Below are 14,444 nucleotides of genomic sequence, written 5' to 3' on the forward strand. Positions count from 1 at the left end.
TTCCTCTTTTGAGTACTTTCAATTGAAAATATGTGTTCCGTTTTGATCTAACAAGTCTGGAAACCATGCATTATGAAACCATGCTGTTTCCTAGAACATCCCCTCATTTCAAACAGAAAAGCCTCGTTTCTGTAAACACTTTTTAAGAGAGAACGATCTTTACTTTATTATTATTATTTGTTTATTTAGCAGATGCCTTTATCCAAGGCGACTTACAGAAACTAGGGTGTGTGAACTATGCATCAGCTGCAGAGTCACTTACAACAGCGTCTCACCCAAAAGATGGAACACAAGGAGGTTAAGTGACTGGCTCAGGGTCACACAATGAGTCAGTGGTTGAGGTGGGATTTGAACCGGGGACCTCCTAGTTACAAGCCCTTTTCTTTAACCACTGGACCACACAGCCTCCTACTAGTACTTGTTCTTTATCTTATTTTACTGAGCGCACTTTTATTTATAACCAGCAGGTGGAGCAAAAGAGAACATGCCCTGAGATCTTCACTCAGCTAATAGTTTCATTCAAAACACAGAACACTGATCTACAAGAGTATGGGTGTGCAGTGTACAGAAAATGTATGAAGAGCAGGTTTTTTGCTTTGGGAGTAAAAATAAATCAATCATGTGTAATAACACAAACAGGAAGTAGGTTTATGATATAAAAACAAAAACAGTGGAGGCACTTGGAACTTTGCGAGGAGATTCGTCAGTATCAGTATCTTTTTCAAGGAGTTCTGACTTGTGATAGGTTACCTGAATGGTACAGCTGTAGCTCTATCTTGACAACTTCTTATCAAATCTCGATTGTGTTGAAAAAAAGAAATGCTAGTAGGTTTGGAATGTATCATAAATTGATGTTTCATCGCTATTCCATTTCATATGAAAAAGGTTACTGTACAAGACGGGCATAAAGTGAAGAGAAAAACAAGAGTGGATACCATAAATTAGATTCTGAATAAGCAGGCATTGCAAAAACAATGCTATAGCAGTATGTATGTATATACAGTAATGACTTCCTGTGATTCTAGCTACAATCAGGCTTTGTGATCAGTCACCAAGGAACTGACTATATACCAGGAAGTTAGTGCTGTACTTGAACAATCCCAAAGTATAAAAAACAATCAAAGAACTTAAAGAAAAGGGAGACCAGTAATATTATTCCCTTAAAAGCCATGCTGTTAGAGACTGCAAATGTGAGTGGGAAGCTTTTGAGTAAGAAGTGAAGAAAGTGAGTTTGTGTAAGTGGTTGCGATGCTGGGTAACAATACTTAAAAGGGGGAGGGAGGCAAGGAGAGAGAGGGAGGGAGGGAGGGAGGGGGAGAGAGAGAGAGAGAAAGAGAGAGACAGAGACAGAGAGACAGACTGACTTAGTGTGATTAGTTTAGTGATCAGAGCCAATAGAAACCCAGTCTGTGATAACATCCCCATGCACATGACTGAGAGGAGCCAGAACCGAGATCACAAACACATTGGAAAAGCAAGAGAAGACACATCAGCCACCATCCTTCCACTCCCCTTACAGCAGCACGCTTCTCATGGGCATCAGCAGCAGTGTGCCGACTCACCAGGGACTCAGATCAGAAGATCTTCATTGAGCTGCTACTGCTTCTGGAATACCCTCACCAGCACACAGAACCAGCATTGCAGGGATAGTGTGAAAACAAAGGTAAAGCTTCAGCCTGTTCAAAGGGTTCTGTTAACTTGGGGAATACTGGTTATGCTTTCTGCTTGCAGGTGAAGTACATAGGATGATATTTCACAACAGTAATGTGGTATTTATATTAGCATTTCTAATTATAGTGCCAGTAAAACAGAACCTGTCCTTTCTTTCTGTGGGTTGATGGTTGATGGGAGGGTTTTTTTTTTTTTTTTTAGAAAACTTTAGAACATGTTAATGATAAATTTAACTAATGTAATACCCAAGTGAAACTTGTACATTCAGCAAGAGCATTACAGTCATCTTAGGAAGAATATTTTTTGGCTATTTCGATTTTTATTGCTGTCAAAATTGAAAAACAAAAGCTGTAATTATAACAAGCGATTCAAATGTTTTGTTCAAAAATGGATTATTCTCTAATCTCTCTCAAAGTAACGGACACGTGTATGTTTAAAATAAATATAGAATAATAAAAATAATAATAATGGGATTATGTACTGATAAATATGCTTTGTAAATAAAAGCAAAGGATAATTCTAAACAGTGTATTTACAGGATATTTGATCAGTCGGGAGTGGGAGATGCAGGGTTAATGGTCCGATTATTTGTACTTTGTGGCTGAGCCGGTGACTGCTTCCACCTTGTACAGTTAGCTGGTTTGGGAAAGAGGATTTGTGAGAAAGAAAATCTGTGTTTTTGATTCTTAGATCAAATGAGTTATTTTTACAGCTTCGCTGCTGTACACTGATACTTCAGCACGTTAGATAAGAGACAGGCACTGTTACAACCCCCTAGCATGCTATTGTAGTTATAATAGGGTTTATATTATTTTTGTTCGCTGCCATAGTATGTGGAATAACACATTTTTAAATTAAAATGTATTACCCATATACACTAGATAAAACACAATGCCGCATTTTCCAAATCGAGTTAAGAAAAACAAAAAGTGCTGTTGTGTTTTAAAACTGTTGAATTTAGATGATTCATATTGTTGTTAGTTTTCTTTGTTAGCAAACTTTGACATTTTCTTGCATATTATATTTAATTCTCAACAATGGTCAATGTGAATTGGACAGTACACTAAGGGTTTGGCTCAGGGCTTCACAGATCACTTGAACAGGTAACTGTGGATACACCTGATGATAATAGTTGAAGCCCTGTAATTCAAATTAGATATCAGAGCATATAATTTGATCCACGGGCGGCGGAACCGTGGGAGCAGGGGAGGCACTCTTAAGGCATGTAAGAGGTATGTATTTATAATAAAAAAAAATGGATCAGAGATTTCCATTTAACCTGAAAAATAAATAAATATTCTTTTTTCTGCTTGATCAAAGAAAATCTCTGTTCTAATACACACCCTCCGAATAGGGTTGCCAACTGGCCCCACTAAAACAGGTCAGGTTTTTTTTTTTTTTTAATTCACTCTAAACCACAAATTAATCGATTTTAAATCAACAAGTAACGTTGTTTAATTGCGGTGGCGATTCTATCTGAAGAGCATTAAAATCGTATTGCTTGACATTTTATACGGTAAACCATCTATCACAATAGTGTTATTCCGCAGAGAATTCACCCGCACTCTCTCTTAACCTTGTGGTTACGTTTCTATTTATTTTTCATATGCATTCCTGCTTCACACAGTCCTGCGCCAATCAGACAAACATAGCAAATCAGCGAGCTGTACAGCTTGATGGAAACGATCCTCACAGGAAATAATTCCCGCCCCCGGACAGGTGTGTACATTTAGTAACTAGTTCGCAAAACAATTCAATTGCTTTAGCGACAGTTTCCACAAATTCTCACTCATTTTACATGTTCAATAAAATCAATTAATTTGCAGTTAGAAAGGTGAGTTACAACACCTGACCTGACTTAAAATTGTCCCGGAATCGTCGGGCCAGTTGGCAACCCTCATCTGAATGTTGTCTGTCAACGTCAGTGGCAATAAAGCAAACCCAACAAGAACAGTAACTCTCCGGTTTGAATGACAAGCAGCAGACATGAAACAACTGGATGCAGACTGATTACTTGAATAAACATCATGAACACACTGTGAACACATGCAGTCAGCACTAACACATGTAGTCTACGAGATATTTTTAATTACTTAATTTAACTTTTTTTTTTTTTTTACTTTCGCTAATAAATTTAGCACTTATTGGTAACTTAAATATTTATACAAATACGCGAAAAAAAAAAAGTTGCTGGTATTATTATTTTACATGTTTTAAAAACAGACCGTTCACAAACCATGGTCCCTGTTATGTGTGCGGTACCTGAAGAGCAGTTTTCCACGGTGAAGCCCAAGGAATGCTCACTTGATCACGTGTTGCTGTACAGCCAGTACAGCATGAATTCAAGCAAAGTCTGCAACATTTCCAAAAAATGTATGCCTGTGTCAGTGCGTATAGACCATGCTTTGCAGTATCTGGAAAATTTAGAGAGCACATTTTTGTTTGATATACAGTCTGGGCTCTCTTTTGTGTTCCAATTTATTTACCGTTAAATACTGTAAATGCACGGGTCAGTCTACTTGTTTTTGTGAGTCATTTACTGTAAAATGTTTCTAGTTTTCTAGTTATACATGTATATAAAACTGCCATTTGAAAAATAATGCTAGTTATTTCACGTTTCTGCCATTTCACATCGGTATTTTTTATGAAATATTTCAATATTAACTCACGAATTGTGTTTTAGTGCACAAAAAAAAAAAATATTTGAAGGTACATATACCTTAATAATTTTTTTTTTTTTTAATTACCGCAAAATTTGTATAACATTAGTGTAAGATACTTTAAAACTGGTCTGAACAGTATTGTAGAGTGAGGAAGATGTTATTTTACAGTATCATGCAGGATTATATATATATATATATATATATATATATATATATATATATATATATATATATATATATATATATATATAGATGGATGAAGGCTATTTTTGCATCCTGAGCTAGTCGGAAAAAAAAAAGTATAATACCACAGTAGTGACGTCAAAAAGTGATAATTCCTCTAGAGCAGGGGTCTCCAATACTGGTCCTGGAGGGCCGATGTCCCTCCTGGTTTTTGTTCTAACTGTAGACTAAATTAATTAATTGGACCAATTAAGCTTCTAATAAGCACTTAATTGGTCCAATGAAGTAATTTAGGGTACAGTTGGAACAAAAACCAGGAGGGACACCAGCCCTCCAGGACCAGGATTGGAGATCCCTGCTCTAGAGGAGAATATACTTGAACTTTGACCCATTCAACTCCTCGAGACCATCACTTTCAATTCAAACACAAAATGTTTCATTTTCAATTACTCGACAGCACCCACAGTACATAATTGTTCATTAATGATCAACAAAATAAGAATACGATGTATGTAAAGCTTGTACATTCGTATCTCAGAGAAACTGGAGAGGAACGGGAAATTAAAACTAGGTAAAGGCAATCATCCAAATAAAGCTGAAACACCAATGGATAATGACATAGAACGTTTACAGCACTGAAATACTACGTTTAAAAAAAACAACTGTACTGCTGAACCTCGTCTTCTTTAATATTAGCATCACAAGGGTATCCATGTAGTCTAAAAAAATAATAGATGGGCCTCTTCAGTGAGTTACAGGAAAACAATTCCATCTCGAGTTTCTGGGACAGTTTATAAATTACTCGACCTTCGGTCTTGTAATTTATGACGTCACAGAAACCCTGGATGAAATTAACTCTCTGAAGCCCATCTATAATATATATATATATATATATATATATATATATATCCTTTTAACTGAATATGGAATATGTTTTTAAAATATATATACATTGTATTGCTTTATTTATTTAATTAGTTAGTTTTATCTCAACAATTGTATTTCAGATTTTTTTTTTTTTTTTTTTATTATTTGTTATGACCTAACATGTAATTGACACAAACATTTGTATGTACAAAGTCAAGGTTTAAATTCCTTAAACAGCTCTTAATTCATTCTTAATCTCCCTTCTTGTGTGTATGCTCTGCATGGGAACATAATAACATGCCGCTGTTGTAGATTCCTATAGACTTACATTCCAGGCAGAGCATGTCTGGCAAGCAGCGGAGGCACTGTGGTATAAATCTGCAGTCCACATTTTAACACTACAGCATAGTCTTCACCAGGACAGTCATAGCATATGCAGACAGGTAAATCTGTAAGACAAAGGTTTTGGTCAATGCTTTGACCACTGGGACTCGTTCTGACTGCCGTGCCAGCATGCTGTACTACAGATCATTCAGTTAGATGCGTGCTGGTAATAGGGGTTGACATTTTGATGTTTGTGTGACTAACATACTTTTGAAAATGTCGACAAATATATAAATATCAGATTATTTGAGAACAACAGTGGATAGACTTTTGAATAAGGTTTTACCTGTGCCTCTGCCATAGTTATGGCTTACAGTTTGACTAGGTTGCTGTTAAAATAAAGTACCTACCCTAGTTAAGATGGAGTATTTACCATACATTAAAGCCCATGGGGGCTGTGTTTGTTACGCTCTTATGTAAATGTGTGGGTTGCTCTACAGGAAAGTCTGTCCGGATTTTAACCATTCAGGTGCTACGCCCTGAATAAACTGAAGACTTCCAAAAAAGACGATAAGATAATTATTTTCATTATGTGACTTTCAGTAAATACCAGTCTTATCTTCTTTACTAGAAAATGTCTGTTTAGTGGGCTCTGAGGTGTAAAAAAATAATAATAATAATAATAAAGAAATGTACTAGAAATAACAGAAAAGTCAGGAAGCGCAACATTCAATAAAAAAAAAATATTTTGTACGGTTAATGTTAGGAAAAGTAAATACATAACCTAACTGGCTGTTCATTTCTGATACTAAAAACACTTTGTTTTTTTGGTTGCTTGACCTCCACTATTATTCTGCACCTTTCATCCTGTGTATCAGACAAGGTGAAGTGTTTGATTTTCCATCCACCTCGTTCACCTTGCCAATTAAAGAGAAAGGTCGCTGAAGTGGAGGAATACGTGTGGAGTCATATAAATTATGTGCTGCATCTTAGGCTGTTGTTCCTGTTGCAACATTCTGAACAGTGTTACCACTTCTGAACCACAGCTAACCAAAAAAGGAAAAGTGTGTTATTTATTTTATACCCCATGTGTGGGAAGCGAAGTAGTTGGTGAATGGCTTTTGAAACAGCATGTGCTAGAATCTGTCAGCTGCAGTTGATTACCAAGGCAGTCCATGGTTACTGCAAGCCTCTGTCCAAACATCCTCAGGCAAATCTATTGTAATGACATTGTGTCTGTTCCTAAAACTACCTTGTAATCCTGTTTTCATGCCAATTTAACTGGGGGACATATGTTAACCAAAATATATTTTAAAAAGGGTCTCAAGGAGATTAAACATTTTGGGCTTGATTATGCCCTCTTGGTGAGTCAGCAAGGGAAGCAGACCTTAGACAGGGAGTTGTAATCGTACAGTATGGTGAGGCCCATGTTGTACACCTTTTACCTTGGGCATTACGTATGGGCTGTATACTAAGGTGCAATGTTTTTACATGGCATCGTCCTGAGATCTGCAGTCCTGTTACAAGCAGTTTATTGCTTTGGTTGTTTGTACAATATATGTAACAATTAGCTATTTTTGTATTTAAAATGATTGCATTTAGAGTATATGCAGAGTCCATTTTTCTTAGCATTCTGAGTGACTACCCCCGATTCTGAGATGAAGCCACTGCTTTCTGTGTGTATTCAATAGTAAGCACCTTGCTTGGAAGTATCTTGCAGGGGGTTTTAGGGTGCTTCCCACCCCATCCTGGAGAATTGGGATTTCTAACATCACTATTCGTGCATGTTTTGTTTTTGTTTGCTTGTGTTTTTTGTTCTGTTGCAATTGTTTTATTGAGATCATGTTGTACGTCTGCCAGTTGTTAATCCTCAACGATTTAGCATTTGATAGTGATCCAGAAGTGCTTAAAGTTATTTTGTTTGTGTGTGGCGTATTTCTTATTAAGGGCATACGTATACTCTCAATGGAGGTACCCAGGAAGCCTCAGTATACCCTTCAACAAGGCATCGAACCCCTTTATTCAAAGAGTTGACCACTAATGTTAATTTTAAACCATAACTAAATAAAAGAAAACAACATTTAAGTTTACCTTCAAAGCTTCATCATCCTGCTTAAAGATTTGAATCTTGAGAACCTTGAACAGCTACGGAACGAGCAGAACACAAAGCAAAATGATTCAAAATGTGGCTTCAGGAAAACAAGGGTAAAGAGGATTTAAACAGTACACTGAGAGAATTGTACCCTTCTCAAAGCACAGAAAGTATCAGCTCTGTGCCGGGCCCTCCACTGCTCCAACCTGTCACTAATGCAGCAGTCTCACACAGGCCTGTTCTGTTTCACCCTGGGGTATAATTCCTTGCTGATGCTTACAATATTCTTCCATGGTTCCCTGCACTTTTCAGAAAGCATGCCTTTTATTTTACGTTCTAGTTTGTGTACATTCTCCAAAATCAACTTAAGTTGGATTTCCTCAAATTCTGACATGTTTGAAACTATGTACTGTAAGCAAAACATTATATTTATAATTGCTTTGATTCATGTTCCCAGATGTTGCGGAATGTTGTTGATCTAACAGTTTTATATATTTGCACGCTTTCCAAATTAGTCACAAAACTGCAAAAGAATAGCATGCTTATTTTGTTATATGGTGAGATTTTAGTCACATACAGTATATGTGGTTACATATATAAATCGCATGTATTTAACATATATCCTTTATAAAATATATGACACAAAATAAATATGTTGTTTTTTTTCCATGTACACTATACACGTCATAAGAGTGCTAAATGCATGCCAACCAAGGCTTTAAAATCCATTTTATCATTCATATTCCTTATATTCTTTTTATAAACCTTATTAACTGTTACCCCTTTATTCTGCTGAGATTCTTTTTGGGTCTTCACTTGATTCATTGCTTTAATTCAGGAACCACTGAGCTTACTGAAATAGCACTAATTGACACTGCTGTTGGAAATGGTGTGAAAGAGGTTTATCCAGGGCACACCGATGTGAAGAAACTTGTACTTTCTCTGACCATGTTGGAACTGAAATGTGGATAAACAGAGGACCGCAGTGTCCAGCACTGTCAGTCTGGGACCTGTCATGTTGAATAATTGAAATTAAAGTCAGATTTATAGCAAAAACAAACACAATCTGTTTGAAAGAACACATGCCTTTAGCAAAACTGTATACAACCCTACTACATCAGCATTTAACCCCTATATCTTCCCGTCTCACTTTGATTAAGAACAGGATATAATCCAAAGCTTACAAAACTGACTTACTTAGAGTTTTTAACGTTATCTCTAACTTACCTCTACCTGTCAACCATCAATCATTTCAAATCAATCAGTAACCATGTATTTAAACCTACCTGTCTGTGCAGTCTTGTTCAGTCTACCATGGAAGTTTATATTTCATTCAATGTGCCAATTAATGCATAAAAGGTCACACAGAAGGTCTATATAACTCCAGTTGTGTGGGTACACTGGGCCCAGAGGTCAAGTTTCAGCAATGTAGCCATATTAGGGAACAGCAGAGGTCAACATAGAGCAGTAAAGGTCAAAGCAGTAAAGTACAGAAGCTGCAGTGCTGTAAACTTCATTTTGTATTCTTTTTAGAGGCAGCTTTTCATCTCAGCCTTTTGATTGAATACCTTTCTTGAAGATAATTGTACTGAGGTCTATGTCCTATGCATTTGTGGGAGCCATTTAATTTCCTGCACCAAATATATTTAGCATCTGGCATCTATCACGATTTAACACATCAAGTGAGTTTATTTACAGATTTTACTGTGTTATTGTTGTTCAAAACAATCCATTTTGAAACTTTGAATCCAAAAACACAAAATAATAATAATTTGATAATGACTTTTCAATATCAAAATATTCTTGAATGAATGCTTTACTCTTTCAATTGTTTTCAAAGCAACATTCAAGTTTGATATGCTTATTAAAGTTACACACAGTAAGTTTAAAAAATATATATATCAATTCAGAAGTCTTTTTCAGGAAGGGATACTCAACATTATCAAACTGTTGAAATCAGGCATACTTATTTGAGCCTGTTGTGGCTTTGGACAGATGAGTTGATGGCTGTAAGCCTTCCAGTCAAATGATTATGTCTTTATGTCTGGAGCTGGCTGGAGTTCTCCTATCTGATTGTGTGCACCACATACATATGTGCCATGAACCGTCAATATAACACATTATGACTGGCTAACTCAGAGTGTAGGGGCAGCTAGAATTCTGCATTCAGCTTCACACATCTCAACTGTGTACATCTCTAGTGTGACAAAACTGAGGTGCTTTAAAGATTCAAAGACGCTATTCATGAAAATGTCAAACCTGTTTCACTGAATACATAATTGCCCAAATAAATTACCCCCACATGTCCAAACATACTTAGTGGTAAAGTTTTAATCTAGGTAATTTAGTTAAAGAGGCAGTAATTGGTTTGTAATTGGAATGTTGTTGGGCCTTCCTCCATGCAAAATGTAAGAGTAGTCTCTATCCCATGTAGGGTGCCCAGTTAGTCTTTCTGAGAACCCTACTAAGTTTAGTATTGTAATAATTTTCTACATGCTTACATGATGTCTGGATTAAACATTTTATTTTCAGCTAGAAAGCATTTCTCTTTCCCTTTCTCCACCACGAATGAGCATTGGCTTTTTTCCCCCAGAGTTGAGGAAATTGTAAATGCAGCCATGGGGTAGAAACAGGAGACACAGATCAAAGGTTACACTTCCCATTGCCTGTTCAGGTCTTTTTTCTACTTTTTTCTACTTCTAGTTGTTCTTTCGGCAGGAGCTGTTCATAAAAAAATAGGGAAGGGGGGGGGCTCGCTTCTGTAACAGTGAAAAGGAAGACCACCAAGCAAGCGTAGGTTAAAATGTCTACCTTCTGCCAAAGTCACAGAACAGCTGTAAACTGCAGAATATGCACATACCACCTGATTTCTAAAAGAGAAGCTTGAGTGAATCACAGTACAGCACGTCCCTTGATCTGTCTTTTATGCTGTGTTGTGTAGCTGCTAGGACAAGATCAAGCCAATCTGTATGTACTTGGTAGAAATTGCATTCACATAGCCCTTGAAATGGAAGAAACTATTTGAATGCTTCTGATACCAGTCAGCAGCGGAGAAACACCTACACTGACTCTACCAAGTGTTCCTATATATTGAAATCAGCAGTCATTATCAAAGCGGTCGGTGCCCAAAGCAAAACGTCTTGGAACGCTCACTAAACAGTAAAATGTGGTCTTCATCTCTGCAGAAAATGATCTAGCGGGCAGTGTCCGCTGTGTTGGGAAAAATTACTTTAGTAGAGCTAGCAGTTTTATGGAGTATCTCTTTTTGTCTTTAAGTGAAATTTGAGCTGATTCAGCTAAAAAAAATTATTCGCGGAGGACAAAAGAGATGGGTGATTCTGGAATGCTGGCAGTGTGTGTTAGCATCAATGCCCTCATTTTTAGTGTTATTTTTTTTTCAACCAGTAACATCTGTTGCAAAGATGTAAGGCAGATAGACAGAGTTACTTCAGTTCCCTTTAATAATCATTTGAGTGAGCTTCATTGTTCCCACTGTGCTTGACAAAGTGACAAATTAAACTTAATCTGTCTTTTCCTGTCCTCATAGGAAACCATTTTAAATAGTCTAAAGCTCTAAGGGCAAGTTACCCGGTGACTGGTGCCTGGGGTCTGGGACAAGGAGGGCTGTGGTAGGGGGATTTCAGTGACAGTGTCACACAACATCCAGGGCCAGGGCCAAGTCATTTTATCAACTATAGGCGCCAAGCCAGATCGAACCTTGGATTTTAAAAGCTAGAGTGTGGTATTTATTTGTCTCCACTTAGAAACCAGGACCAGAGGACACAGCTGGAGACATGCTTAGGACAGAGGGTAGGACAGTTCTTTGCTTGGGGGTGAGGGTATGGAATGGGTTACATTGCTAAGCTGTTGATGGTGAATCATTGGGATCTGTTAAGACCCGAAAGTTTTGAGATCAACCAGCTACAAAGAACAGGGCTGAATCCCCTCCTGTCGTTTTTATGTTCCTATGTTCTTATCTGCTTATGCTAAACAAGTCTATATATTTGTAGCCTGGTTAATGGCAAGAATGTTTGTTTATGTTGTTTTTTTGCAACATCAGAAAACCACAAAATGCAACTTTATTATTTTTTTTAAATAATTGAATCAACTAAAATGTTTAGCCTTAATTAACTAAAATATTTAGCTGTATTCTATAATCATTCTGTACGTTATTTTACCAGAAAAATGTAATGCTTTAGCTTTAAAACAGTTGAAACAAGCTATAAATATTGGCAAGGCCTGCAATTACAATGTTTTTACAAATAACAAACACATTTAGGCAAAGTACCCATTTCCCCTGAGGTGAGACTTCAATTCTATTAAAACCCTATTGAGCAGGCTCACGCCACATACACTTTTTTGGATGTACATACTGTAGAATGTGAGGTGTTGAAAGGACTAGGAGGTACACTTGTATAATGCCCAGGCTTGCTCAGCTTTAGGAATTAACTCAAGTTATACAGTAAGCCTGGTAATGCCAATGTATACCTTAGTTTACTTTTATTTGCACTGTAAAAAAATATCAGTGTTAATATTCTTGTTAAAGGAAGGAAAACAATATGAGTAATTGCAATAAGAGCAAACAGCAGAAAAAAAGACAGAAAAAATGTAATTTTAAGCTACGTACTGTTAAACATTACATGGATAAACTGGGATTGTTATTCTTCTTCTTCTTCTTCTTCTTCTTCTTCTTATTATTATTATTCTTTTTCCCATTAGATAATGTAGCCCATGCTACAAAGCTAATTGTACTAGTTAAGTGAAAGAGATTGATAACACCATAGCCTGTTCTTTCAACTGTAGGTTCAATGGTTAAATTCTGGTTGGGTTGCCAGACATCATTTCCATGCAATAGCCTGGTGCCAGTTTAGGCTCAGATTCTTGTAGACTGTCTACATCACTCAACCACTGCAGCACTCACCATATATAACTCTCTCTTGTATGCTCACCGACACCACAAGGTCTGAGACTGCAGGGAATAGGGAAGGAAAATGTAACATGGAATTAGGGTTATCAGTGAAGGATGGGCTTTCAAACGGAGAGTGCTGCATGGGAGGACAAGTAGTGGGTCCTAGAAATGTATCATAACTTACAGTAATGCCTCTTCGGGCGTTACAGTGCAGTCTGTCTGGTGCCTAAAGCAGCAGAGTATGGGAAGTCATTCCCTTAATTCCATTGCCATTATGCTCATGCATATATGCAATTGATTTCTATGCAGTTCAAATTATATATAATTGCATAATTGTTGTTATTTTCTGCAACCACCAAGACCTCTATGTTAATTACCCCTTCTTTCTTTTTTCTCTTTTTAAGGTTTATATCTTGGACTGAACTTTAAAACATCAAAAGTACAAAATGAAAACAAACAAACATCTGATTAATGTTGATATTAAACATGATTTAATTGCTTTCATCCAGCAAGGGAGGCTGAGTATGGGTTATATTGGTAGATTTGTCTTCCTCCTATCACTCAACAAGTACTTCACTGTAACATAAATCATTTCGTAGATAATATATACATATAGCAAAGAGAAGAAAACTGTACAAGCATTTTTATATGTATTATTATTATTATTATTACAAAAGTGTGCAGATCATCTCAAAACTTTAGGGCCCTTAACCTTAACAAAAAAACACAAAAGCCTATATATTTTTTATTTTCTTTGCTATGCTAAACAAGACTGAATGTGCTTTTCTCCTCCTTCTCCCAGGATGTCCTGGAACTTTGTTATTTTGCTTTTCCTGACGGGATTCCTCTTGGTTGTGGAAGCAGGAAAAACTCGACCGCAGGGAGCGATTCCATCACCATACAAGGACAACGGCAACACCTCACACAGGCGCACTCGCAAACAGGAGGTCCTGGCCTCCAGCCAAGAGGCCCTGGTGGTGACCGAGAGGAAGTACTTGAAGAGCGACTGGTGCAAAACCCAGCCGCTGAGACAGACTGTCAGCGAGGAAGGCTGTCTGAGTCGCACCGTCATCAACCGCTTCTGTTATGGACAGTGCAACTCCTTCTACATCCCTCGACACATCAAGAAGGAGCAGGAGTCCTTCCAGTCCTGCGCCTTCTGCAAGCCACAGAAGTTCACAACACTCACTGTTGAGCTGGACTGCCCGGAGCTACAGCCACCCTTCCGGCATAGGAAAATCCAGCGGGTGAAACAGTGCCGCTGCATATCTGTGAACGTCAGTGAATCGGGCAAGCAGTGAGATAGTCCTGCCAGTATCTGCCATGTAAATAATGCTTTGCCATTAACTTGTATTCCCTCTCAAAGGAGGGATCAAGTAGAACTGATTTTAGAACTGAAATGATTATATCCAAGGCAGTGGCAGTCACTGGCTTTAAATAGTGACCCAATAATATATATATATATATATATATATATATATATATATATATATATATATATATATATATATATATATATATATATTTGGAAACTGTTTCCTATAGGTGTTCTAAAGACAGCTTCAGAGTTTACTACATACACATATGAGCAAAAATAATCCTGGCAGCTTTTGATTTTTGCTGTTCTATATATATATATATATATATATATATATATATATATATATATATTTAAATTGTGTGCCCAATTCTGATTATAATGCAGTCTTAATTAGTTTTATACACAATTTGCTCA

At 37.0% G+C, this 14,444-nt stretch overlaps 1 protein-coding gene across 2 annotated transcripts; it reads left to right on the top strand.

The window, feature by feature from the left end:
• Positions 1-1,353: 1,353 nt before the first annotated feature.
• grem2b (gremlin 2, DAN family BMP antagonist b) lies at positions 1,354-14,155 on the top strand. 2 transcript variants are annotated; one of them, XM_034017663.3, is made up of 2 exons: positions 1,354-1,663; positions 13,512-14,155. In XM_034017663.3, exon 2 carries the CDS (start codon positions 13,513-13,515, stop codon positions 14,008-14,010), a length of 498 nt encoding a protein of 165 aa, XP_033873554.1. In that variant the 5' UTR covers positions 1,354-1,663; position 13,512; the 3' UTR covers positions 14,011-14,155. The 2 variants fall into 2 exon arrangements, with proteins under 2 accessions (XP_033873554.1, XP_058880846.1); XM_059024863.1 differs by lacking the exon at positions 1,354-1,663 and adding an exon at positions 9,411-11,610.
• The last annotated feature ends 289 nt before the right edge of the window (positions 14,156-14,444 follow it).

The sequence above is a fragment of the Acipenser ruthenus genome, chromosome 6 (genome assembly GCF_902713425.1).
Source record: "Acipenser ruthenus chromosome 6, fAciRut3.2 maternal haplotype, whole genome shotgun sequence".
In the NCBI taxonomy this organism is placed as follows: domain Eukaryota; kingdom Metazoa; phylum Chordata; class Actinopteri; order Acipenseriformes; family Acipenseridae; genus Acipenser; species Acipenser ruthenus.

Coding starts and splice junctions, on each gene's coding strand:
- grem2b (XM_034017663.3), top strand. CDS start 13,513: ATGTCCTGGAACTTTGTTATTTTGCTTTTCCTGACGGGATTCCTCTTG.